The 27495-nt window shown below is 46.0% G+C and overlaps 1 protein-coding gene across 2 annotated transcripts in view; it reads left to right on the plus strand.

Moving 5' to 3' along the window:
* Positions 1 to 321: 321 nt before the first annotated feature.
* The window catches only part of RNF128 (ring finger protein 128), a 67697-nt gene continuing 40523 nt past the window's right edge, over positions 322 to 27495 (plus strand). Inside the window, exon 1 of one of the 2 annotated variants that reach the window (XM_039489914.1) lies at positions 322 to 718. In XM_039489914.1, the coding sequence (XP_039345848.1) occupies positions 322 to 718 (397 nt within the window). Of the gene's footprint in view, positions 719 to 25112; positions 25594 to 27495 lie in introns of those variants that run through there. The other variant, XM_039489913.1, reaches the window with a different exon arrangement.

Genomic DNA, 27495 nt, shown 5'->3' on the forward strand with positions numbered 1-27495 from the left:
AAGTGCCACCAACATACAGATAGAAACCTGTAAAGAAAGGGAAAAAGCTGATGGACCATAAGGAGTGGCAGGAATATGGGGTCAAAGTTTACATTTATAGGCAGTCATAGTAACAGTAACCAGGTGTGGGGATTTTTTCCCCTGGATAAGCTATTTGTAATAGAGCTGACGCACTGAGGACTTATATTTCCGTGGGTGGTATCAGTTACCTACTTTGGCCTGAAATTTCAAACTCCTTAGGGAAGCGATGGACTAACAGTGGTCACTGTTAGTTGAAAATATCTATAGACGTCTTACATTTTATTCTTCAATTAATAAGCAATGAAGAAGGAGAATAAGTCCGGCTATTCCTGCCTCCTGGTTGTTGCTATTTTATTCAGAGCTGCAGAGACCGTTCCAGCCTATGTGAATCTATTCTATTTCAACACTACTAGCAACAGCACTGTGACCGAGCAATGTGAATGTGGTGTGTATGGAGCAAACTCTCCTCTGGGTACGGCAACGGGGCTGGTGGGCATTCCTAAATCTGCTAACCTTCAAGCCTGTGATTCTAACACGGAGTTCACTGTCACGGAAGCGCCATGGATTGCGTTGATTGAAAGAGGCTATTGCAGATTTTCAGAAAAGATTAAACTGGCAGCCAAAAAGGGTGCTGAAGCTGTTGTGATCTACAATGCCCCAGAAAGTGGCGGTTATCCCATCCCTATGGCACACTCTGGTGAGTACTACAATAATCAACTCTGGGAGCCTGCTAATTTCTGTCCAGTTCAATATGCCATTCCACTGAAAGCAACCTGACATGACATGTTGAAAGTATTTTGTGTGTTTATCTTCTGATTTTGTGTTGGTTGGTTGCTACTTTTATGGAGAAGTTTTTGGGACCCAATCCCTGCAAGTCCTTACTTGTAAAACTTGGCCTTTCTTATTTACCCAAAGAGTCCCATTGAGTAAGGGTTTGTGGCACCAGGACTCTTGCATTTTGATAGATTTCACTAAGTTTGTATGCTCTCTTCTGAGGACTAATAGTATGATCCAAAGCCACCCTACTCCTGGGGGAATTCTATGTCACTGCACATGCACAGAATTTGTCTCCTGCAGATTTATTTGCTTCCTGACAGAAAAATGACTTTCTGACAGGGAAGCAAAGGGAAGCCACAAGAGTGGTCATGTGACCCTCCCCAGTAGTATGTTTCGGGTGCCCAGCAGGGCCGGTGCTACCATTTAGGCCAACTAGGTGGTTGCCTAGGGCGCCAAGATTTGGGGTGCCAAAAAGCGGCACCCCCAATTGTTTTAGTGTTTCAGCAGCCGCTGCGCTGGGAGGGAGAGGGAGTCTGAGTCGCTGGCAGGCAGCCCAGAGGTTCCCCTGGATCAGTGCGCCGCCACCAGCAGGCAGCCCAGGGGTTCGGGCTGCCGGCAGCGCGCTGACCCAGGGGAACCCCTGGACTGCCTGCCAGCGGCTCAGACTCCCTCTCCCAGCGCAGCGGCCACTCCATCCCATGCGATTCGTCTCATGGCCGGCGGTGGCGCCAGCAGCTGGACAGAGCTCCGCGGCTGTGCTTAGCGCACGTGGCACGGGCCCGGCGATGGGTGCGACAGCAGGGCTTCTGGAGCAGAGGTGAGCTGGGGTGGAGAGGTGCCGCACGGTTCCCCGGGGGGGGGGAGCTGCCACAGGGGGGCGCTTCAGGGTGGAACTTCCGCAGGGTGGGGGGCGCAGGGTGGAAGTTTTGCCTAGGGCACAAAACTTCCTTGCACCAGCCCTGGTGCCCAGGGCAGCTGGCAGAGAGGTAAATCACCGTGGGGTAGGAGGCAGGACTGTGGAAGACCTGACTGGTGGCTCCTACCCTGTGCCAAGCTCAGCTGCTAGTACCGACTGGGCTGGGGAGGATGGGGCTACTTCTTCACCTGCATGGCATCTGGGGCTGGGTCAGACCCATCCCCCAGATTTCTCCCCTGGTTGCAGGAAGCTCTGCAAACACCCCCACTCCCATGCTTCCTGCACTCATTGCTCCTCAGCTGCAGAGGGAGGGATCTCTGTACAGGGAGCTGCTCCCCTCTCTGCCCACCCCTCATGCATCCAGACCTCCTCATGCTCAGACCCTCCTGCCAAGCCTCACCGCCCCTGCAGTCAGCACCCCCCGATAAATCATAGAATATCAGGGTTGGAAGGGACCTCGGGAGGTCATCTAGTCCAACCCCCTGCTCAAAGCAAGACCAATTCCCAACTAAATCATCCCAGCCAGGGCTTTGTCAAGCCTGACCTTAAAAACCTCTAAGGAAGGAGATTCCACCACCTCCCTTTCTAGCATCCATTCCAGTGCTTCACCACCCTCCTAGTGAAAAAGTTTTTCCTGATATCCAACCTAAACCTCCCCCACTGCAATTTGAGATCATTACTCCTTGTTCTGTCATCAGGTACCACTGAGAACAGTCTAGATCCATCCTCTTTGGAACCCCCTTTCAGATACTTGAAAGCAGCTATCAAATCCCCCCTCATTCTTCTCTTCTGCAGACTAAACAATCCCAGTTCCCTCAGCCTCTCCTCATAAGTCATGTGCTCCAGACCCCTAATCATTTTTGTTACCCTCCACTGGACTCTTTCCACTTTTTTTCACATCCTTCTTGTAGTGTGGAGCCCCAAACTGGACACAGTACTCCAGATGAGGCCTCACCAATGTCGAATAGAGGGGAATGATCACGTCCCTCGATCTGCTGGCAATGCCCCTACTCGCCCAAAATGCCGTTAGCCTTCTTAGCAACAAGGGCACACTGTTGACTCATATCCAGCTTCTCATCCACTGTAACCCCTAGGTCCTTTTCTGCAGAGCTGCTTCCTAGCCATTTGGTCCCTAGTCTGTAACAGTGAATGGGATTCTTCCATCCTAAGTGCAGGACTCTGCACTTGTCCTTGTTGAACCTCATCAGGTTTCTTTTGGCCCAATTCTCTAATTTGTCTAGGGAGATGAGCCCCACTCCACCTGGACCACCCTGATGAGCCACCTGCACCCAGATCCCCTCACTGAGTCTCCCGCACCCAGCTTGCCACACACAGACCCCTCTGAACCCACACCTGGATCTCCCCACAGTAAGCTCCTCCACACTTGGATCCTGCCATGCCCTGGGGTGTTTCTGGGGCAGGCTGGGTCCTTGCGCTGTGTCAGGGTTGAGTACAGTCTCACCACTGAGTCTGTGTCCTAAGGGGGACGGGGAGCTGCACAGTGATCTCCCACCCCTGTACAGCCACTGGCCTGTGCTCCCCAGTGCCGTGCTGGAGCATCCACATTTATTTGGCAAATAAAATTTGCAGAATTTTAAAATGTGTGCAGAATTTTTAAATTTTTTGGTGCAGAATGCCCTCGGGAGTATCACTGGATCAAATGGGAGCCTTTCCATTGATTTCGGAAAAATTTGCATCAGGTCCTGTTTGTGTCTAGATTTTGTCATCAGACACTTTTATAGCTGGGATGTTTTGGTAATCTAATTATTGTGAAGAATGAACGTACTGCTTCCATTAGATTGTTTCTAAGGCGTCGCTTGCACTACAAACTTATGTCAGTATAATTGCATCTCTCAGAGGTGTGGAAAATCCATACCCCAAGCAACATAGTTATGCCGACCTAACCCCCAGTGTAGACATCACTATGTCAATGGGAGGGCTTCTCCTGTCGACATATCTAACACCTCTGGGAGAAAGTGCTCTCTTCGTCATAATTGTATAGTCATACAATGGAAGATTAATTGTATATGACGATGAAAGCAAATTACATATATATTTATAATACAGTATATAATTCCCTTATACTCCACTATTATTGTGATGGGTAGTGTTTACAGTTGGAATTTAAAATATTTTACCTAACATATGTGAAAGTATGGCCAATTAACTGAAGATTTTCTTTTGTATTATTAGGGGAAAGTGATTTATCTAAACAATTTAGAAAAACTGGCTGGTATTGATATAAAAGATCTCGTATGGCTTTATTTTTCTCTTTTTTTTTTTTTGAGATTGTTGACTTGTCTATCTGTAAGAAAAATACATTGTGTTTAGCTGTAGATAAGGTCTTCTGCTCAATTTCTAATGCAGGGGTCGGCAACCTACGGCACACGTGCCAAAGGTGGCATGTGAGCCGATTTTTTGATGGCATGCAGCGGCGGGCTGAGCGACTCAGCCCACCGCCGCTTTGGGGTTCAGGCTGCTGCCCTGTTGCTAGCTGGGATCCCGGCCGCTGGCCCCCCTCAGCCTGCTGCCAGTCTGGGGTTCTGCTCACCCAGGCTGGCAGGAGGCTGAGCGGGGCCGGCAGCTGGGACCCTGACTGGCAATGGGCCAGCAGCCAGAACTCCAGACCGGCAGCAGGCTGAGTGCTACTGGCACCCCAGACTGGCAGCGGACTGAGCCACTCAGCCCCCCGCTCAGCCCGCCCCTGGCCTGCTCAGCCTGCTGCCGGCTGAGTGAATGGAAGCCCAGACCGGCAGCGGGCTGAGCAGGGCCAGCGGCTGGACCCCAGGCCGGCAGTGGGCTGAGTGGGGCTGGTAGCTGGAACCCCAGACAAGGATCCCAGGCAAGGATCACACTAAACTGATAGGATCTGCATTTTAATTTTATTTTAAATGAAGCTTCTTAAATATTTTAAAAACCTTATTTACTTTACATACAACAATAGTTTATATAATACAGACATAGAGAGACCTTCTACAAACATTAAAACGTATTACTGGCATGCGAAACCTTAAATTACAGTGAACTGGGCACACCACTTCTGAAAGGTTGCTGACCCCTGTTCTAATGGAACAATAGAATCCTCAAGTGGCCAAATGAGCTAATTCAGATGAAGTGAAATCAAAAGCTAGATTTATCAGCCAGAATCCCTGAAGCATTCTTTGGCCTGGTCTACAGTGGGGGAGGGGTGAGCTAAATCAGTCTGTTACGCAACTTCAGCTACAAAAATAGCATACCTGAGGTCGATGTACTTACAGCTACTTACCGCGGTGTCTTCACTGCGGTAGGTCAACTGCTGATGCTCCCCCGTCAACTCTGCCTACGCTTTTCGCTCCGGTCGAGTACCGGAGTCGACAGGAGAGCACTCAGCGGTCAATTTATCGTGGCTTCACTCGAGCATTTCCCAGAAACGTTCCTCATCCAGATACAGTACTAGTTGGGATGTCACAAACAGCACTCTGAGCAAGAAAAAAGGAGCCCAAGTAAGATGACGCAGAAAGCACATCCTATTTTCATTCAAATATTTCTGGTAGTTTAAAAAAAGAGATAAAAATACATATAAAAAAACTGGAAAGCAGCAGAACTCTCTGAATAATATTCTCTGAGATCCACACAGACCTCATTGCATTTACTTTTCCAGAAGACAAGTTCTGATTGATTTATTTTTTTTTGAATATTTCTTTTCAATGAAACATAAAAAGAAGATACATTTGGTGGTGATAATTAGGGTTTATAAATCAATGTAATTTTCAAATTTAACATTAAATACAGCAAGGGCTAAGTCCAATAACATCAGCTTAGGAGATGCTTTTCTTTCTGTTTACTTTACATCTGGTTCCTTTCCCTCATTGTGTTTGTAGATACATGTATTTCTAAATGAAATTAAAGAACTCCTCCTTCCAAAACAAAAATCAAAACCAGAAAGTATCCTGTGTTCTCAGTGGCCAAGACCTGTCACTGTTTATTGGCTTGTATGAAATGAGATGCTGCTCCCCTTCCAGTTCCCAGTGGGCAGTTATCTGTTAAAAAAAGAAAAAAATCCTTTATTGAAATGACCAGCAATGACGACACCTAAAGGACTGCATGGGCATGAAGGCTAATCTACTCTCTTAGCCCTCAGGTGATCTCTTCAGGTCAGCATTGAATCTTAGCGGCAGGACAGTGTGAGGAAGCTTACACTGCCCCTGTGATATGTACCTGTTCATGGATAAGTAAAGAACATTAACCTCCAAAGTAATCAGTGGGATACCAACACCAAACTGTTTACAAAAATCAGCTTTCGTGATTCCTTTACTGTTACTGTGCATTGTGACCGGCCTCTGAAAAGAATTGTTTATTAGAATTACTCATCTAATTTATTTATTAGGCCTCTGCTGCTGGTTTTCAGTTCCTCCTTCTCTTACATCCCACTGGCTTTTCCATTAAGTTAATGGAGTTTATGGTAGACTACATCTCCCGTGCTACAGAAAGTACCATAGTGTCTGTATGGTCTGCTGAGTGACTCACTAACTGAAACAGGTACCAGTGAAATCCTGCCCCTTGTAAAGCACTCTGAATATTTCAAAGATAACAGATTTAAATTGGTGGGGAGGGGAAGGGTTTCCCCTCTCTGATCCATTGCCAGCTCCCACCTGTTCCTCCTCCGTTTCATTTGTCAGTGGGCATTAATGCCAGGGTGACAGGGTAGAGCACATGTAAAGTGAAGCCAGTAAACTCACTGGTGGTAAGAAGGAAAAGCTTAGGATATGGCTACACTTGCGAGTTGCAGCACTGGTGGAGGCTTTCCAGCGCTGCAATTAGTAAGTGTCCACACCTGCAGGGCACATCCAGCGCTGCAACTCCCTGGCTGCAGCGCTGGCCATACACCTGGCTCAGCATGGGGAATAAAGATTGCAGCGCTGGTGCTGCAGCGCTGGTCATCAAGTGTGGCCACACACCAGCGCTGTTATTGGCCTCCAGGGTATTAGCAGATATCCCAGAATGCTTTTATAAATTACTCTCTTTGTTTTGTTATGCAGCCTCTCTTTGTTTTGTTGTTAACTCGGAGCTCCGTAGCTCCGTTGATCCCGGAGCTGCTTATCTACAAACACAGCTCCTGTTTGCTGTGATCAATCTGTGAACAATCAAATGAGATAATGAGGCAGGCAGGGAGTGAGTATTTGATTGACAGAAACGGGGCAGAGGGGAGAGAGGGAGTCGGTTGGCTGCAGGCTGTTTGCAGTTAAGAGTTAAGGGTAAGGGATCGGGAACATGTTCTGATTTTTCAAGGCAGGAAGCTAAACACACAGTGTTGGCTCCAAAAATCCACTCTCTCTCTCTCGCCCGCTCCCTGTCACACTACGCCCCACCCCACCCCCCTCTTTTGAAAAGCACGTTGCTGCCACTTGAACGCTGGGATAGCTGCCCATAATGCATCACTCCCAACAGCGCTGCAAATGTGGCCACACACCAGCGCTGGTAGCTGAGAGTGTGGCCACACACCAGCGCTGGCCCTGCACAGCTGGACGACCAGCGCTGCAACTACCAGCGCTGCAGATTTGTAAGTGTAGCCATACCCTTAGTAACATAGACAATGAGAGAGCATTTTTGCTGTCCCCAGTCTGATTCCCAGACTCACTAATTGTAAAGTAGGAAGTATTGTTAGTAGTGTAGTCCTGAAATCCTACAGGCAAATTTTGTATGTGATTTGTGTAAAATTATACTAACATTCAGTTACACAGGGACTGAGCCCTTGCTTAAAAAAAGATATATGTGCGATCTTTCTCTTTTCAACACAATCCATTGAATGTTATCGTCTGTAATAACAATTTGCAAATATGGCTCCCTTTATGTTCTTAGATCTATTCTTAGGCACCTAGGGCTCAAAGCTCAAAAGGAATTAGGTGCTGAAGTCCCTGTTTTAGGTGTCAGAGTCTTTGTTTCGATACCACTGCAATCCACAAAACTCCAGCTGCAATTCTGTAGGTACCTAAACTCTGTCAGCACCTAAGGTTTTATAGTAAATGTTCCATAGGCGCCTATGTTTCTGCCTCCCCGTAGTGTCCGGATGCCTGTCTCCTGCTTAAGCCCCAGAATGATTCACAAATCAGCAGTAGATGGACATTTGGCCACCCAACTCAGAAGTGTGCCTAATAGTTGAACTTCATAAAACAGCTGGGGAGCAGGGGGAGGTGGACTTCCTTCATAACTTTTAGCCCATGGGTTAAGGTACTCATGTAAGATCCCCAGTTCAAGTCTCCCCTCCACCTAGGTGGAGAAGGGATTTGAACAGGGATCTGCCACCTCTCAGGTGAGTGCTCTAACCAGTGGGAGATGGGGTATTCTGATGTAAGCAGTCCCTCAGTCTCTGTTGAAGCTGTTGTACTGTGGATAAATAATGAAAGAATCATTGGAGCGTGGGAACTGTATCCTGAGTCTCTCTCATCCTGGCTGAGTGCTGTAACCACTAGGCTCTGGAGTCATTCTCATGCTTGTGCTTTGAGTAAGTGATGAACATACCAGGATTTAAGCAGGATGCTGCTACTTAAGTAAAAAAGATAAAAGCATGTCTTTGTAATTCAGGGCAAAATAGGCTTACAAAATCATACCACTCGGCTGCAAACCAACTCCATGAAATTCAACCAGCATTAATAGTTGTTTATGGACAGCACTTCTCCTGCATTGTGAACAGGAACCAGTAGAGGGTAGTGATTATCTTTTCAGTTATTTTTACAAAGAACCTTTTCATTTTCAAAATAGAATAGGAGGCTGGAGGACACAGGTACATAGAACAGGAAATCAGATAATTTGTATTGCTCACTTCTGAAATCATTCAAATATGTTGGCTAAGGGACAGGTTAAGGTTCTGAAATGTTTTGCTGTGGCAGATACATTTAATCTCAGTCTATGAAAACTAAAATTTTTAGTGGTTAATGCATTCCATGCTAATAAAGTAAATCACACTCTGGCAGACGTATGTTACATATTTAGCAGGAGTACATTTCCCTCAGTTCACACAGCTCAACTAATCCCCCACCCGCACCCCGTGAGAGGCAGTAGCTGTGAAACCACCCTCCTGAGCTTCTGCCAACATAGCACTGTCCACACTGGCTCTTAAGTTGCCATAAGTAATGTCACTTGGGGGGGGGGCTAATTCACACCCCTGTGTGACATAACTTATGTCAACTTAAGCTGTAATGTAGCCATAGACTTATTCAGTGTGTCACCGCTAAATACAAGATGGAACAGGTTGTATAGCATAATTAGTTAACACATATTTCAAGGGACCATTCAAGGTGAAGTGGCCCATTAACAACATCCAAGCATAGGAAGAGGGGGCCAGGAGCTCATGGGGGGGCAACAGACCCAGGGTCTGAACCATGCCCCCAAAGCTGCAGACTAAACTGAAAACAGCTTAAGTGCTCCTGTCTCCAGCACCCGGACACCCAGCTCCCAATGGGATCTAAACCCCAAATGAATCCATTTTACTCTGTATAAAGTTTACACCAGGTAAACTCATAAATTGTCTGCCCTCTATAACACTGAGAGATATGCACAGCTGTTTGCTCCCCCAGCTATTAATTACTTTGGGTTAATTAATAAGCAAAAGTGATTTTATTAAGTATAAAAAGTAGGATTTAAGTGGTTCCAAGTAATAACAGACAGAACAAAGTAAGTTACCAAGCAAAATAAAACAAAACACGCAAGTCTAAGGCTAATACAGCAGGAAACTGAACACAGGTAAATCTCACCCTCAGAGACGTTCCAATAAGCTTCTTTCACAGCCTAGATTCCTTCCTAGTCTGGGCCCAATCCTTTTCAAACTAACGTTGTGGTTTATGGACTGGGTCCAGCAATCACTCACACCCCAGTAGTTACAGTGTTTTGTTCCAGTTTCTTTCAGGCATCTCTTTGGAGTGGAGAGGCCATCTCTTGAGTCATCTGAAGACAAAATGGAGAGGCTTCCAGGGCCTTTTATATTCTCTCTCTTGTGGGTGGAAGCCCCTTTGTTTTTCTGTGCAAAATCACAGCAACAACATGGCGTTTGTGGCCACCTGGGCAAGTCACATGTCCATGAATGATTCAGCTTTTTGCAGGTCGACACCATAGTTTATATGTTAGTTTGAATGTTCCCATGACAGCTCAGATGTGGATTGGCGTCTCCCAAAGTCCATTGTCAGTTAAGTGCCCATTCTCAAGAAGCTGACCAGATGCTCCACTGATGCTACTTAGAATCAAACACATTGAGATACAAGTACATAGCCAATATTCATAACTTCAAATACAAAATTGATACATGCATGCAGATACCATAATCATAACCAGCAGATCATAATCTTTCCATAGACACCTTACTTGACCTCCTTTGTACAAGATTTGGTGCAACTATAGGACCTTGGTTGCAACAATGATCTATACGGTCACAGTTCATGTCAATAACGTCACACCATGATTTTTAGTATCTAGCAAGTAATGAATTTAAGCTCTCAGGCTCATCTTCTGAAAGTGTTGTGTAGGGTTTGGTTTTGGTTTTGAGAATGAGGACTAATAGGTCAGATACAGAGTGATCGTTTGTGAAAAGTGTTCACCCACCTTTGATGTTTTTGTCTTTTTATCATTTTCCTGTGAGTTAATTTGAGAACCTACTGATTGTCTGGTTCTACCCACATAGTTGCTGTTGCGGCATTTCACCCACTTTGCTTCTCCACTGGCAGCCCAGCAAGTCCCTGAAAACTGGGACCTCCTCTCAGGACACAGGCAGACAGAGACCGCGAGATTCAGGTCTGGTATATGCAAGTTGATCAAACCTTGTCACCAACAGAAGACTGATCTGGAACCTAAACATCTCCAGGTTCCCATATCCCACCCTAATCCCAATGTGTCCTTAATTCCTTAACACAGTAGCTACTCTGCTGTCAAACCTAGGAGTCTTGTACTTAAATTGAATGCTCATTGTGATTTTATTATGCATCAGTGCAAGTGTAAGTAAGCATAAACAGTGGGGCCTGAATTCAGGTCCCACTGAAGTGAATAAGAATTTTGCCAGTTGGATCAGGCTACATTCCTCTTGTGGGATTATACTGCCAACAAAACAATATAAGCAGCGTGGCGGGGTATCTTATATACACCTGTCCACTAGGAGCTTCCCAAATCTTTCAGTTCAGCTAATTTTGAGTTCATTTTCCAGACCTGAAGACGAGCTCTTTGTAAGCTCAAAAGCTTATCTCTCTCACCAACAGAAGTTGGTCCAATAAAATATATTATCTCACCCACCTTGTCCCTCTAATATCCTGGGACCAACACAACTGCAACTACACTGCAGATTTCAGCTATCGATAGAAGCTGGACAGACAAGAAGAGTTGTTTGTGAATCATTTCCCCAATAACAAGATGACCACTATTCTGTGATGAAAAACCGGAGGACAAAGAGTTAACTTCCAATCACTGGCAAGTATTCGGCATACTATAGAGTTCATGCAGTTTCGTCAGTCACTTATCAGTCAGTTTAACCTTTGTTATAGTGATATCAGTCATGCTGCTGAGGTTGAAATTGTGCTCGTTTGTACAGTCACGGAGTTCAGTAAAAAATTCAGCCCGAGTTATATGCTGGAAACATGGTGTTTAGTTTCCTTGTCTTTAAATTTAAAAAAAAAAAAAAGGTTTAATATTATTGGCATGGAGGGGGAATTATTAGTCCAAGCAGCCATTTTCCCCTTATGTCTAATTCTCGGCTAGTATACTTGGTTGTCTAATCTAAGGTTTTTCTATAGCACAGGGATCAGCAACCTTTGGCACGTGGCCTGCCAGGGAAAGCCCCTGGTGGGCTGGGCTGGTTTGTTTACCTGCAGTGTCCGCAGGTTTAGCCAATTGTGGCTTCTACTGGTGGGCCGAGGGATGTGTTGGCCACCCTTCCCACAGCCCCCATTGGCCAGAGATGGTGAACCGCGGCCAGTGGGAGCTGCAGTCGGCCAAACTGGCAGACGCTGCAGGTAAACAAGCTGTCCTGGCCCACCAGCGGCTTTCCCTAGTGGGTCGTGTGCCAAAGGTTGCTGATCCCTGCTATAGCACATATCACTGTGCCATCAAAGCATGGTGCAGAGATTGGGCCTGATCTAAAACCCTTTGAAGTCAATGGGGACATAAGAATGGCCATATTGGGTCAGACCAATGGGCCATCTTGCCCAATACCCTGTCTTCTGAGAGTGGCCAATGCCAGGTGCCCCAGAGGGAATGAACAGAACAGGTAATAATCAAGTGAGCCATCCCCTGTTGCCCATTCCCAGCTTCTTGCAAACAGAAGCTAGGAACATTATCCCTACCCACCTCACTGATACCTCCGTGAACTTATCTAGTCTTTTCATTGACTTCACTGGGCTTTAGAGTAGAGTCGTACTGCACAGTTCCATTAGCTCCAGGACTGGAGCAGACTCACCTGCAAAAACAAACTCTAAGTATTGTATTATTCATGTATTTATTAGGGCTGTCAATTGATCACAGTTAACTCATGTGATTAACTCAGAAAAATTAATTGTGATAAATCGCAGTTTTAATCGCACTGTTAATAAAATACCAATTGAAATTTATTAAATATTTTTGGATGTTTTTCTACTTTTCAAATATATTGATTTCTATTACAACACAAAATACAGAGAGTACAGTGCTCACTTTATATTTATTTCTGATTACAAATATTTGCACGGTTAAAGACAAAAGAAATAGTATTTTTCAATTCACCTCATACAAGTACTGCAGTGTAATCTCTTTATCATGAAAGTATAACTTACAAATGTCATTTTTTGTTACATAACTGCACTCAAAAACAAAACAATGCAAAACTTTAACGCCTACAAGTCCACTCAGTCCTACTTCTTGTTCAGCCAATCGCTAAGACAAACAAGTTTGTTTAAATTTATAGGAGATAATGCTGCCCATTTCTTATTTACAATATCACCAGAAAATGAGAACAGGTGTTTGCATGGAACTGTTGTAGCCGGCAGTACAAGGTATTTATGTGCCAGATATGCTAAACATTCGTATGCGCCTTCATGCTTCTGCCACCATTCCAGAAGACATGCTTCTATGCTGATGATGCTCATTTAAAAAAAAATGTGTTAATTAAATTTGTGACTGAACTCCTTAGGGGAGAATTGTGTCTCCGGTGCTCTTTTACCCACATTCTGCCATATATTTCATGTTATAGCAGTCTCGGATGATGACTCAGCACATTTTGTTCGTTTTTTAAGAACGCTATCGCTGCAGATTTGACAAAACGCAAAGGTACCAATGTGAGATTTCTAAAGATAGCTAAAGCACTCGGCCCAAGGTTTAAGAATCTGAAGTGCCTTCCAAAATCTGAAAGGGATGAGATGTGAAGATGCTTTCAGAAGTCTTAAAAGAGCAATACTCTGATGCAGAAACTACAGAACCCGAACCACCAAAAAAGAAAATCAACCTTCTGCTGGTGGCATCTGACTCAGAGGATGAAAATGAATATGCATCGGTCCACACTGCTTTGGATTGTTATTGAGCAGAACCTGTCATCAGCGTGGACACATGCCCTCTGGAATGGTGGTTGAAGCATGAAGGGACATATGACTCTCTTTAGCACATCTGGCATGTAAATATCTTGTGATGCCAGTTACAACACTGCCATGCAAATGCCTGTTCTCACTTTCACGTAACATTCTGAACAAGAAGCGGGCAGCATTATCTCCTGCAAATGTAAACAAATGTGTTTGTCTGAGTGATTTACTGAACAAGAAATAGGACTGAGTTGACTTGTAGGCTCTAACATTTTACATTTTTATTTTTAAATGCAGTTATTTATTGTACATAATTCTACATTTGTAAGTTCAACTTCCATGATAAAGAGATTGCACTACAGTACTTGTATTAAGTATCAGAGGGGTAGCTGTGGTAGTCTGGATCTGTAAAAGCAGCAGAGAGTCCTGTGGCACCTGATAGACTAACAGACGTTTTGGAGCATAAGCTTTCGTGGGTGAATACCCACTTCGTCGGATGCAAGTACTTGTATTAGGTGAATTGAAAAAGACTATTTCTTCTGTTTTTTACAGTGCAAATATTTGTAATCAGAAATAAATGTAAAGTGAGCACTGTACAGTTTGTATTCTGTGTTGTAATTGAAATCAATATATTTGAAAATGTAGAAAACATCCAAAATTATTTAAATAAATGGTGCTCTATTATTTATTAACAGAGTGATTAATCACAGTTAATTTTTTAAATCACTTGACAGCCCTAGTATTTATCCATTCAGAAGTTATCTCTGCTTACATGGACTGTCTATCTTGTAATAGTTTGTTTTGGGTTGCAGTCAAGTCCTGCTTTTCTATCCAGTTGTCCAGCTGGGCTGGCTGAGACGTAAAGAGAGCTAGTGTGGTGCTAGTACAATCCTATCAAACAGTGAATATGCTGGTATAGAAACTGATTCAAAATAAATATCAAAATTACTCCACAGCGGAAACATTTCACTTTAATTTGACCCTTACAGATGGGTATTGTTACAGATAGGAAAGAGCGAATATATCCTAGTCTATATTTTCTTTCTCCTTCTAACTTACTCCATAGCCATAAGTGATGTGGCTGAGATGTTAATGAGGGCAGAATTTAGCCCATTGTATTCTTATATCTCAGTTGTACAAGGGTCCCTGAAGAAAGGTTTTATTAAAGTTTCTAGAATCCAGGTCACGTCCTCCTTGGCCTTTGCAAAATTTGGCTATACAGACCCAAACATTGCAACTTAGGCCTCTCACTGTTTGAAATAACATTCCTCAGTAAATCAGAAAAAGTGTGTAACAAAAATCATTTAGTCTGAAACAGGTCTTTGATTTAGACAGCACCAGAGCACCATCAAAGGGAGAGACCGCTGTTTAAGCCTGGCTGTGTGCCATAGCCCGCTGCTCACGTTCCGTGATGCTGCAATGTCCTCTGTTTGAACCAGGATGCCTTCCATAAACAATTCAGTGACACTGCCTCTCTGTGTGCAGCAGCCCATGCGCTGTTCCGGAACGTGGTCACTTGCCATTGGAAATGGTCATGGTTCCTACTTTAGTGATGTGTTGGCTTCGCACGCACTGCTTATGTATGTGTATGACAAATATACATTTTTATTTATTTGCATTTATTAACTGCACCTGTTTAAAAGTCTAGGCGGTGGACAATGTCTCTATCTAAATCATTGTAAAGTATGTTCCTGCGAGGGATATAAACGTAAATCTGGGCAAAGGAAAATAAGGCCTCCCCAAAGAGCATTTCCCATCCCTGCTTTCTCCCATTCCTCCATCCTCTCCAGGTAATTCTTTAAGCAGTCACTTGCTCCCCACACCACTGGCACCAAGATATGCTGGTACAATAGGTACATCTTGCAATGTGTCAGCTGACTTTGGTCTGCTGGGCCAAAGAGAAAAACAAGTTCCCACGTTCAAGACTCTGGGACCAGTGAAATCCAAGCCCTAGTGAAGTCTTTGGCAAAATGCCAATTGACTTTAGAGGGGCCAGAATTTCACCCTCTGGCACCAATCACATCCCATTTACGCCAGGGAAGTAGGCTGTTAGCTTAAGCGCCTGAGTTTCTATGATAGTATGTTTTAAAACACTTGCTTTCAGGATGAAAGTTCCCTTCTTCAGCTTTCAACATTTTATATAAAAAAAATCTCAGGCCCATACTAGTGCTGAGCTACACCCATCGAAGTCCCTGCAGGTTTTCCATTGAAATCAATTGTGATTTCACCAGGCGTGAGGCAGTGCTGGGTTAGGCTATTTTGTATCATGGTAGCATTGCAAGGTCTGCACTGAATTTGGCTATGCATGTAGCTCCAGCTGCTTGTCCAGCAGCTCGTGTATGGGTGTGTCTGAATTGGCCCAAAAAGTGATCCCATTTTCTACCTTATTCATTTGTTCTCAAACCTCATTCATTTTTTCCCCAGGGTCCCCGGGTGCAGTATTTTCTGAGGACACAATCAGATTTTCAGTCACTTGATGCTCTTTAACGGCTGAACTCAGTGTCACAGATGTATTATATGGAAACTTGCACAATCTGTTAGTAAAGAGGGAAGTAAACTGCACTGATTCAATCCCAATGAATGGAAACTCCCCTACCACTGAGGAAAGACCCCAGTGAATCAATGGGCTTAGGCCTGTTCTTCTGTGGTGCTGAGTGTCCCCAAATCTCAGTGAAGTCAAGAAGGATAGAGGACACTTAGTATGTTGCATGATCTGGCCCTCGTTAGCCACCTCTTTATAAGAGCTCCTATATGATTAGTTAGTTTGTGTTACATATGTTTTTCTAGCTAGCGGCAGCTTAGAGTTGGTGTCATGCATTCAGCTTCAGTTTAATTCGCTTGCTTCTCCCAGTCATTCTGTGGATCTTTTTATTGACTCAATCTCAAAGGAAGGAGTGGCAGAAAATGTAATCCCTTGAGGTCACACATCTTGTAGAAGGGAGAAAGCGTGCTGGAGAAGTTACGTCCATATACGACTGTAATGATCTCATACTGCCCATCGGTCAGGGTGACAGAACGTTTAAAACACATTGCCTGGCCTGTAGCAGGCACTTCAAGTGCTGTCATAGCAAAGAGCTAAGCTAAACTCCCTTGGTATCTTAAGCCAAAACCACAGCTAAAAACAATGCTTGCTTTACTGGCACCTAGGACGCTTGTGGAAATCTCATCGTCATGTGGCAAGAGCTGAGCAAAACTAATTGCTTAGAAATCATTTTCACCAGAGCAAGCTGTCTGCCCATCTCCATTCAGCAGCAGCAGACTCCAAAACCTAATTCTGGTCCTGCTGCTGCTAACCACACCACCCCTTACAGTATTTGGTGACACCCCAGAATGCACTGGGGTAATGGAAACCCTAAGTTAGAGTCCTGCAGTCAGCACAAACATGGAATCTTGGCCTGCCTTTTAATTGTATAGATGGTGGAAAGCTGATTAAATGACGACACAGCTGCGGGTGAAAGTATGGAATTGTTGTGGCACTACTGATTCTCTCTGACTCCTTGTGATATTGTTGCAGCTGTTATACCATGCCGTGTTCCAGTTTTAGACAATGGGAGAAAATTCTCCCCTTCCCCCCCTACAGATTGGTGCAACTCCTATTGTCTGTTAGCAAGCGTCTTTTGCAGTGTTTGTTCCTGGATGTTTATCTCGTTTCTTCAGTCCTTGGGTTTCATTTATGACTATAATTTTGAACACTGCGGGGTTGTTGTTTTTTTCATTTTTAAAAGTTATTCAGTGGAGAGGGGCTAAGGCTGCAAGGAATGGATCCAGAGCTGCTGGTCTCATAAAATTTTGGCCTAAAGCAGCACATCATGAATGGGGTGGATTCAGATCTGGGTATTTGACTCTGAACTGCTCCGAAGTTTGAAGAGGTTTAGAACTAGATTTAAGGTTTTTGGTCTATCTAGGATCTATTGATAAGAACATCAAGCTGGTCCATAGTAATGCTTGTTACAACACAAACTACAGGTTTGCAAATGATGACATAGTCAAATCCATACAACAAATATCAGGAAGAATTCACCAAAATAGGCTGCCCTGACATTAGCGCCATCGTTATTTGGCAAGCACATATTACATGTTGGAAAAAAAAGGGCTTAAATATTTACTTCAGTAAGATAATGCTTCAGATAAAGAGTGTGGATGAAATCCCAGCCTCCTAGTCAGCCAATGGCAAAACTCCCATTGACTTCAGTGCAGCCAGGATTTCACTTTGTTTAACTGAAAGTCAAAGCACACTTTATAAAACCGTCTCAATGACTTACTCCAAAAAAAAAAAAAAAAAAAAAGAGGGGGGGGAGAGGAAAGTTACACAGACTAAATCCTTCACTTAATAAATCTTACAAAGAACTCAAACTACTACAGAGCTAGGACAAAAGCCCTGCTATAGCACACTCAACCAGCTTTAAACCAATCTTGGAGGGAGGGCTGGAGAGTGAATGGACTTCTGAACACTACCAGTAATTGCTTGCCACATTGTTTTTGCTTGTGCAATGGTAAAATGCAATACTGCATTTCTACAGTGCCTTGCCTCTAAGCAGCTCAAAGGCTTTTGCAACAAAGCATCACAACTCTTCTGTATTAGCTACCTCTGTATGTAAGGATTACTGGATCCGTTCTGCAGATGGGTAAACTGTGGCACCAAAAGGTTATGATTCTTGTCTGAGGTCACAGTCAGGAGTTTCAGTCCACTACTCTAGCTACTAGACAAGCTCCCTCTAACATGTAAAATGGTCCTTTCTGTGGAAAGGAAAATAGTACCACAGAACCCCTTTATAGTACTGCAGAGGTCTCAGCTACTACTTTGGGCAGTTATCCTTTTTATTGGTTGTGGATCGATGGTAACTGGGCTGACGGTCAATGTAGAGGCTGTTTTCCTAGGTTACAAAAGGGGAGTATGTGGGGGGGGGTCACACCTTAGTAAGGTTTCAGATCTGTTTATTAATGCCTCATCATGGAAAGAGAATTAATTCAGCATGAAACAAGTACAGGAAAGTTTCTAACATTTAGGCATGTAACATTTTTTTTAAAGTTATCAATTTAAATTGTGCATTATGTTTTTATAATTTTAACTGCTAGAAATATGTCCTTCTGTGCCCTGATACTGTTTTCCTTGCGCATGCAAATGAGGGTGAAAGACTTGATTCTCCACTCTGTTACACCAGTATCGTGGAGTGGAGAATCAGCCCAGTAGGAGTTTTGGCTGTACAAGTAATGCAGAATCAGGCTGCTGGTGCGTAGCAATGTTGACTCTCTAAGTTCCAAGCAGCGCTGAGATCCTCCAACAAATACTACTTAGGACTGAATGTTATCAGCTTCAATATTCCTTCCCCCTTTTCCAGCACAAATCATCACTAAGCTGAAATATGTTCCCCACACAATATGAACAAACTTTCTATTACCTTGCCCTTTTGAAGTCAGGGGAATTTTGCCTGAGCAGAGAGTGAATCACTTGGCCCCAAGTAAAATAAATGTTTGTGAGATGTCTGTAAGCGTAGCCATAAAGACTATCTTACAGAGCACATGCTGCAGAACTCAAGTAACAGTGCTGTACCTCAAGCCTGTGCTAGTTGGTGGACTTCAGTCCCCTGTTCATACACTCCTTACTCTGTTGAGATTACCAATTGTACTGTGGATATTTGGCCACCAGGAGCCAGACTGAGACCACAAACTCATTTCACATAAAAATAACAGGAGTACTTGTGGCACCTCAGAGACTAACAAATTTATTTGAGCGTAAGCTCAATTTAAGACAGTTTGTTAAGTATCTTGTCAAACTCTTAAATGGGCTATCTTAATTATCACTACAAACTGTTTTTTTCTTCTGCTGACAACAGTTCATCTTAATTAATTAGCCTTGTAGAATTGGTTGGGCAACTCCCACCTTTTCATGTTCTCTGTATGTATATACATCTCCTCACTATATGTTCCATTCTATGTGGCCGATGAAGTGGGCTGTAGCCCACGAAAGCTTATGCTCAAATAAATGTGTTAGTCTCTAAGGTGCCACAAGTCCTCCTGTTCTTTTTGCGGATACAGACTAACACGGCTGCTACTCTGAAACCTGTCATTTCACATAAGTTGCCAAAGAGCCATAACTTTGTTTAATACCAACCTGAGCAAGTTTTGAACTGGTGACCTACAAGTAAAGGGTACAATAGCCAACTGCCAGTTTCCAGAGCCATCCAGTCCCTGTTAAAATTCCCTCCCAACTTCCTGCTGTATTTCACAAGAACTTTGTTCACACCAGGGGCGGCTCCAGATCCCAGCACGCCAAGTGCGTGCTTGGGGCGGCATGCCGCGGGGGGCGCTCTGCTGGTCCCCGGGAGGGCGGCAGGCGGCTCCGGTGAACCTCCCACAGGCATGGCTGCGGAGGGTCCGCTTGTCCTGCGGCTCCAGTGGACCTCCCGCAGGCGTGCCTGCGGAGGGTCCGCCGGTCCCACGCGGCTTCAGTGGAGCTGCGGGACCAGTGGACCCTCCGCAGGCACGCCTGCAGGAGGTCCACCGGAGCCACGGGACCAGCGACTGGCAGAGCGCCCCCCCCGTGGCATGCTGCCCTACTTGGGGCGGCGAAATGTCTAGAGCCGCCCCTGGTTCACACAAAATAATAACACTGACTAAAATAACATTCAAAGCTGGATTTAATCAATCATCTAGTCACACGATCACATTTTCAGAATCATATTAAAAATTAATGTAATGAGTGCTTTTAGTACAACTGAGTGTGGACCAAAACATCAGATCCAAACTCCTCAGACCCAAGTTTTGTAGCTGGTTCCTATCATTATGAAATACCCAAATCTGATTATTCCCAAAACCTTGGAAAAAGTCTGGATCTCTTAGTGCTCTTTCCTAAGGCCCTGTCAGATTTTCTAATCTTTATGAGCAGATCTTTGCTCCCATGCAGAACTGATTGCAGGATCGGACCTTGGCATGTTGATTACCTTCATATAGACTATTTCTTTTATCTGAAATTTTAATTTTGAAATAATTGATCTGCTTTAATTGGAATAAATTGCCTGGAGAAGTTGTGGATTCTCCATCATTGGAGATTTTTAAGAGCAGATTAGACAAACACCTGTCAGGGATGCGGGTTCTCAACCTTTTTCTTTCTAAGGCTCCCTCAATATGCTATAAAAACTCCATGGTCCACCTGTCCCACAACAAATGTTTTTCTGCATATGAAATCCAGGGCCGGCATTAGGGGGTAGCAAGCAGGGCAATTGCCTGGGCCTCACGCCACGGGGCCCCATGAAGCTAAGTTGCTCAGGCTTCGGCTTCAGGCCCAGGTGGTGGGGCTCAGGGCCCCGGGCTTCTGCCCCACATGGTGGGACTTTGGCTTTCCAGCCTGGGCCCCAGCAAGTCTAATGCTGGCCCTGATTAGTGGACCCCCTGAAACCTGCTGTCAACCCCCCCACAGATGGCCCCGGACCCCTGTATTGAGAGCTGCTGATCTAGAGTCCTGCCTTGAGTGCAGGGGACTGAACTAGAAGACCTGTCAAGGTCCCTTCCAGTCCTACAATTCAATGATTCTGTGCTTTCATGTGTAATAAGAAATTAGACATTTGGTTAGCATAGTTTAGAAGAAATGGAGAAAAGTGAGGTTTGAGTGTTCCTTGATCTTTAGGACAATATTCAGCTTCTCTATATAGACATATAAGAGGGCTTTAGTACCTACTCTGTTCACTACCCTTTCACCACCACCAACAAAAAAGGCCTTCTAGTCTCGCTATGGGTCTAAACCAAACCAAGCCAGCCAGCCACACTGGTGTGTGACAAAGACAGTGAACAATGTCACACACAATCATGTACATAGGATGCTCTAGATCACAGACTCATTCGTTTGGCAGAAATATGTGTCAGCCAGAAGTGACCAGGGTATTTTTGCGCATTGAATCATACTTTCTGGTTTTTAACTGCAGGTTTCCCCTCATCCTGACCCGCCTAGTCTCCTTGCATCAAAATAGTATAAAAATCTGTAAATGCTCATGTTTTTCTTTAACCACATACAAACCGCTGCATTCCTTACCAGGAGAAGAGTGTAACTGTGTTAAGATTTAGTCCACAATCCTGCAAACTCTTAGAATAGAAGAATTAAATGCGTAGTGTCACTGGGGTAAATTCTGGCCCAATTGAATTCAACGGTAAAACTCAAGGGAGCCAGGATTCATTCCATTGACTTCACTGAGACTATGTGCTTAAAGTTAAGCATGTGCATAAGCATAAGCATGTGCATAAACATTTGCTGGCTCAGGCCTTATTCAGGAGAAAAATCCTGATGTACTTTCAAGAATCACAGTATCAGCAAGGTGACAAGGTATGGTAAAGAGTTTTGTTTTAAAGGGATACCATTAACTTAAAAATCACCCTTCAATCTCTGTTTTCTTTACCTGCTGTTGTAATATTAAGATCACAAGTGGAACAGATCAGAGAACGGGGAGGCGGGAGAGGGAGAATTCTCTTTATACTTTTCAGTTTGTTTGCTTTGTGTATTTGACAGCACTTTTTGTAGAGTGAATTTCACTATTTCTGCTATATGGCCAATCAGTTTCCCTTGTTGCTTGTGTGAGTATTTTGCATAGAAACAAGGAAGAATTTTTTTTTTTTAAATATCAAAATGTTACTGTAAAACCACCCGAAGTGTCAGGGGATTCAGAGACAGGTGTAATACCTGATGTTATTTTAACTCTCATTTTTTGGGAGGAGGAGGAGGAGGAAGGAGTTAACTGATTAGCTTTCCATTTGACAGTGTCCCTTTAAGGCAATTTCATAAGGTTTGGAGAACGAGCTAACTGTTGTTTCAGTGTATCTTACTCCCAGTCCTGGAGCGCTGAATGCAGCAAATAAATTAGAGCACCACAGAAATATTGACAACATTGGAATGGTTTCTGGATGGAAATGATCAGCTTTTATGCAAGGGTGGGGCTAGACAAGTATGCTGTGCCCTGGGAAGGGTTGGCCAATTTGTTCAGTCAGTCATCAAAGGAAAGAAACAAGAGCTGTGTGTATATGTGTGTGTCACAAGCTTCATGTTCATTTAGTAACAAGAGATTGTTTGCATTATGATTGTTACAGGTTCTGTTAATTAGGAACTTCAGCTGTTTGGGACATAAAATTAAAATTTACTAAACATTGCATAAGGTACATGCAATATATATATTTTTAATTCTGTAGTATGTCCTTCTTCTGAATCTTCCCTTCTCAGCTGAAAGCATTTTGAATTTTTCTCCTGATGCCATGAAACAACAGGTGTGAGTCTTCACTGCCTGACAGTTTGGGTGTTTTTTAAAATCCCACCCAGTGTTGGCCAAACTCTGATCCTACTGGATCCACTGTTTATGTAGTTACTCACATCTGTATAAAGTCCCAAACCCAGGACCTGATCCTGCAAACTTGAACATAATATCTTTACTCGTGAATAATTCCACTGTATCCATTGGGACAATTCACATGGTAAAATTACTCACGTGTTTGCAGGATTTTCATGGATGTAAATGATTCCACAAGGTGCAAGGCAGTGGAAAAGCAGGCCCAATGAGCCCATTCCTGGTTCATTAGAATTAATGAGAATTTTGTGATCGGCTGCAGTGGTTCAGGATCAGCCCAAACTCTATAATTAAAGAACAAATAGAATACACTTTTCCACATTTTAAAGGTTTCCTACTTGATCATCTTTGGAGAAATGTCTGTTCATTCTTATTTACAGTGTGTGTCATCTTTATCAAATATGTGCCTCTCACCAAGTCTTTGGGCACATGTTCTCTGTATGTGAACAATAATTTCCAAGGTAAGACCTTGATCCTGCAAACTAATCTGCATGGGGGACCTGTATGCATGTGAAGCCCCATTAATTTCAGTGAGGCTTCATGCAGGCACAGGGGTCCATTTGCATGGAGCAGCTTGCAGGATCCAGGCCTAACATATTGACAATTATCAATAAAAATGAATTCCCCTCCACCCTCACCTCCCCAGTCACTTTAAGATCTAATTCTGCAAGTTTCTTAGCCCATCAATGGGACTCCTTAAGATCCCAACCCTTCACACACTTTGGCACATGGGACCAGTGGAACAACTCAGGTGCTTAAAGTTGAATACATGTGTAAATCTGAGGATTTGGGCCCATGTGACTATGAACTGGCAGGATAAGGCCCCTATAGTAACAGAACCAGAAAGTAATATACTACTACAGAGAAACAAACAAAAGGCACATGGATTAGCATTGCAGGTTATGTGCCATATAAATAAAATAAAAATAATGCAGGAACTAATAGTTGAAGCGATGTTTTTCTGTAAAATATTAAGACAGCACAATAAGCAGTGAGTGGACATTGTTTACACAGTGCAAATACATAATTAATAATAGCGAGCATTTCTATGGCACTTTACATTTACCGAGCGCACTGCAAACAGCTCTGTAATGCAAAGCAGAATGGGTATGTGGATAAACCCTGTGTGCCTGGTTGCAGCAATGACGGTGTAGAATGATCTGGCACTGTTCCACAGCACTGGTTAAGATGGCGGGGGAATCCCCCAGGAGAGAGACCCCTGTGGCTGTTCCCCGTGCTGCTGCTGTATCCCTGATGGGGGCAGTGGGGAAGTCTCATGGGGAGAGGCCCCTGCTGCTCTCTTCCTGGTTGGGGAGAACCCCACAAGGATTCCTCATGTTGGGGGATTCCAGGGGCTGTTGCTTGACCTTTCTTGGGGTATGACCATGGAGAAGTGTGTCTGGGTGGGAGGGTGCTCCAGAACTGTTTTTTCCCCTAGCTATTAGGGGAATCCCTAAGGGAGGAGCCCTTTTAACAGGTTTCAGTGCTGCTTCCTGCTATTTGTGTGTGTGTGTGGGGGGTTCCCATGCTGGAAAAGGGTCTCAGTGTTCCTGCCTCCCAACTGGCAGGGAGGTGTCTGTTGGGGGCGGGGGCGGGGGCAGTGTAGTGCTCTTGGCCAGAGAGAGGGTGCCTGTGTTGGAAGGGTCCCAGTGCAGCCTCCTAGCCAGAAGTGGGTGTCTATGGCCGATGGTCCTCCTTGATGCAGCCCCTTGGCTGATGGGGGAAGGGGGTGTTTGGCAGAGGGATCCCGGTGCAGCCCCCCTGCACCCTAGGATGAGGGGGGTGTCTGAGGAAGAGAGGTATCGGTACAGCTCCCCCCCCGGGCCAGTCATGGGGTGTCTGTGGCAGAGGGTTAGTGGTACAGCCCCCCCTCAATGATAGGGTGTCTGTGGTGGAGGGGATCAGTGCAACCCCCCACAGGTGATGGGGTATCTGTGGTGAAGGGGTATTGGTACAGTCTCACACCCCCCTGGTAATGGGGTATCTGTGGTGAAGGGGTATTGGTACAGTCTTGCACCCCCCGGTGGTGAGGTATCAGTTCAGCCCCCCAGATATTTGTGGCAGAGGAGGATCAGTGTAGTCCTCCCCCTGCAGTGATGGGGTGTCTGTGGCAAAGGGGTATGAGAACAGCCCCCTCCCCCCCGCGTGTCTGTGGCGGAGGAGTATGAGGACAGCCCCCCCTCCCGTGTCTGGGGCGGAGGGGTATCAGGGCAGCGCCCCCGTGTCTGTGGCGGAGGGGTATCAGGGCAGCGCCCCCCGTGTCTGGGGCGGAGGGGTATCAGGACAGCCCCCCCCGTGTGTGGGGCGGAGGGGTATCAGGACAGCCCCCCGTGTCTGGGGCGGACTGGCGGAGGGGTATGAGGCCAGCCCCCTCGGTGTCTGTGGCGGAGGGGTATCAGGGCAGCGCCCCCAGTGTCTGGGGCGGACGGGTATCAGGGGCCAGGCAGCCCCCCCGGCCGGCGGCGGGTGTCTGCCTGCGGCGCTCCTACCCAGTCCATCCCCGCGGGGGCGGAGGCGGGGGCGGGCCCGGCCCGCCCCTGCCGCGTGGGCGGGCCCGGCGGCGCAGTGAGGTGCCGAGAGCCTGGGCGCGCGGCGGCTCAGTGGCTGCGGCTGGCGGGTGACATGCTCTCCTCGGCCGCGCTGCTGGCGCTGGGCGCGCTGCTGTGTCTGGGCCCGCAGCCCCCGGGCCGGGTGGCCGCCGCTCAGGCCATGTGGACCGCCTGGCTGAACGTGTCGTGGCGGGAGCCCGGCGGCGGCGGGAACCGCAGTGGCTGGAACGCGAGCGAGAGCGGCCTCTTCGGGCAGGACTCGCCGCTGCAGCGGGCGGCCGGGCTGCTGGTGCAGCCCGACGGGCCCGACGGCCTCAACGCCTGCAGCCCGCGCACCAACTTCAGCGAGGCGGGCGCCGGCCAGGCTTGGATCGCCCTCATCCAGCGCGGCGGCGGCTGCACCTTCGCTGACAAGATCCGCCTGGCGGCCGAGCGCGGCGCGGCGGGGGCCGTGATCTACAACTACCGGGGCACGGGCAACGAGGTGCTGCCGATGTCGCACCCGGGTGAGTGACGCGCGGGCTCCGGCCCCTGCAGGGAAAGGGGAGGGTCCCCCTCGATGCCTGGGGCGGGGGGATCGTCCCCTCGTCAGCCCGCAGACTGGTCCCCCCCCCCCGGTGCGCTGCGCACTCCCGCCGCTGGCATCTAGGGCATCGCCCCCGGCTCTGCTCCCCGGGTTCTGGCCGGGCTTCCTTATCGCATGTTGCTGGCCTGGAGCTTCGGGGCAAACCCCGTGCGAGACTTCTCTGCAGCGCCCGTGGCGGGGGCCGATGGCTTCCCCTTTCACGAGGCAGGGCTAGGTCTCCAGGGGCTGAGTGTCGGTGCTGCATTTTGGGATTCACGCCTTGCACCCGAAGAGGGCGTGGTGCTGAGCAGGTGTAGGGCAGTGGGGCCTCTGACCCCGCTGGCTTGCAAGCTGAATGCATGTGGCTAAGCAGGCAGCAGAACGGCTGTTGCTGTAATAATGAGTAAACAACCGGCCAGGTAAAGTGAACTGCCTTCATTAGAGCTCGACTTTTTCTCCCCAAGAGCGAGGTCCTCAGTAGTTTCTCCAAGGTCTGAACAGAGGGAGTTTGCCATATGCCAGTGGGAAGGAGAAGCCACTCAGCGGCAGTGTGTGCAGGGAGTCAAAAGGGCAGTAAGTGGGTTCTAAGGATTGGCAGGATGTGGAGCAGGGCTGGAGTTTGGGAAAAATTGGGAGGCAAGGAGGAGCATGACCTTGATATAGAGAGGCTAAGAGTCATTGCAGAGACTAAAGTAAGGTTGACAGGAAGGCTGTCTTCCTGGGAGCTGTGCCTTGGACTGAAAGTGGAAAAAGGAGTGGGACAAGCCAGACATATGGGGGGGATGGACTATTGTCTCAGCAGTAAGATAGAAAGGAAGAGATTTGGGGGACAACATAGGGAGTAGGAATTCTGAGGGTTGGATGGCGGGGAGGAGATGGGTAAATTAATGATGGTCAGATGTTGCCAAGATTGCAAGCATGGGGGTGCCTGGTGATGTAAGGGGGAAAAGGAGGAAGCTGGAGAGAGGGTTAACTAGTATTCTAGCTCTTGATTTTGAAAATGAGCTTCTGAACACAAACTGATCCAGTCCTGAGTCTCCGGACGGCTCCAGTGCTTACTGCTCAGAACTTTCCAAAGCTGTAGCAGAGTGAAAATGAACAGGAAGCACTCGGTTTTCAGCTGGGTGTTGGCCAGGGACAGATGGCATCTTTAGTCTGGCTAGTTTAGTCCCCTCAAGTGACTTTGAGCTAAAAGATCTTGATTTTGATCTTCAAAAGACAGGAAATCCTCATGCTTACATGCCTGTTACTCTTTCCTGAGCTCATACCAATGTATCAGCCTAAACATAGCTTGCCATTCAAGGCATTTTGTTGAATTTCTGATTGAATACATATCAGTGTTAAATACATAAGCAATAGCAACTTAAACCTGAGCAGGTTGCTGCCTGAGTTCTCTGGGCTGGGAGAGCTGTGCATTGTCATATGGCAGCATGTGTTCAGGCATATGGACTGGGGGTGGGAATTGTTTGGTTCATTTTGCTACTAATCTAGTTAACTGTGCTCAGACTCTGCTTTTCAGTCAGTCTACCAAGGGGCAGAGAGAGAGGCCGATGTCTCCTCTGGACACTTTCTATTTTTAGTCACAGTTTTCCCTGTATCCCACACAACAATGAACTCTGTATGGAATTAGTATGGGTCCCACCCTTTGATCTTCATGTGAATTCATTTTACACCTCACAACTTGTCCCTTGACAGGTTGAGTGGTGTTTCCATTACAAGTATCAAGCCTTTTTAAAGCAAATTTACCTTCTGCAGAAGTTGATGGCATGGGTTCCTTCCACTTGCCACAGAAAGTTTCTTATTTGCCACTGGTGAGTGGGTTCCCCGCCCCCAAATTCCTTAT

Source organism: Mauremys reevesii, linkage group 9 (assembly GCF_016161935.1).
Source record: "Mauremys reevesii isolate NIE-2019 linkage group 9, ASM1616193v1, whole genome shotgun sequence".
NCBI classification, from domain to species: Eukaryota; Metazoa; Chordata; order Testudines; family Geoemydidae; genus Mauremys; species Mauremys reevesii.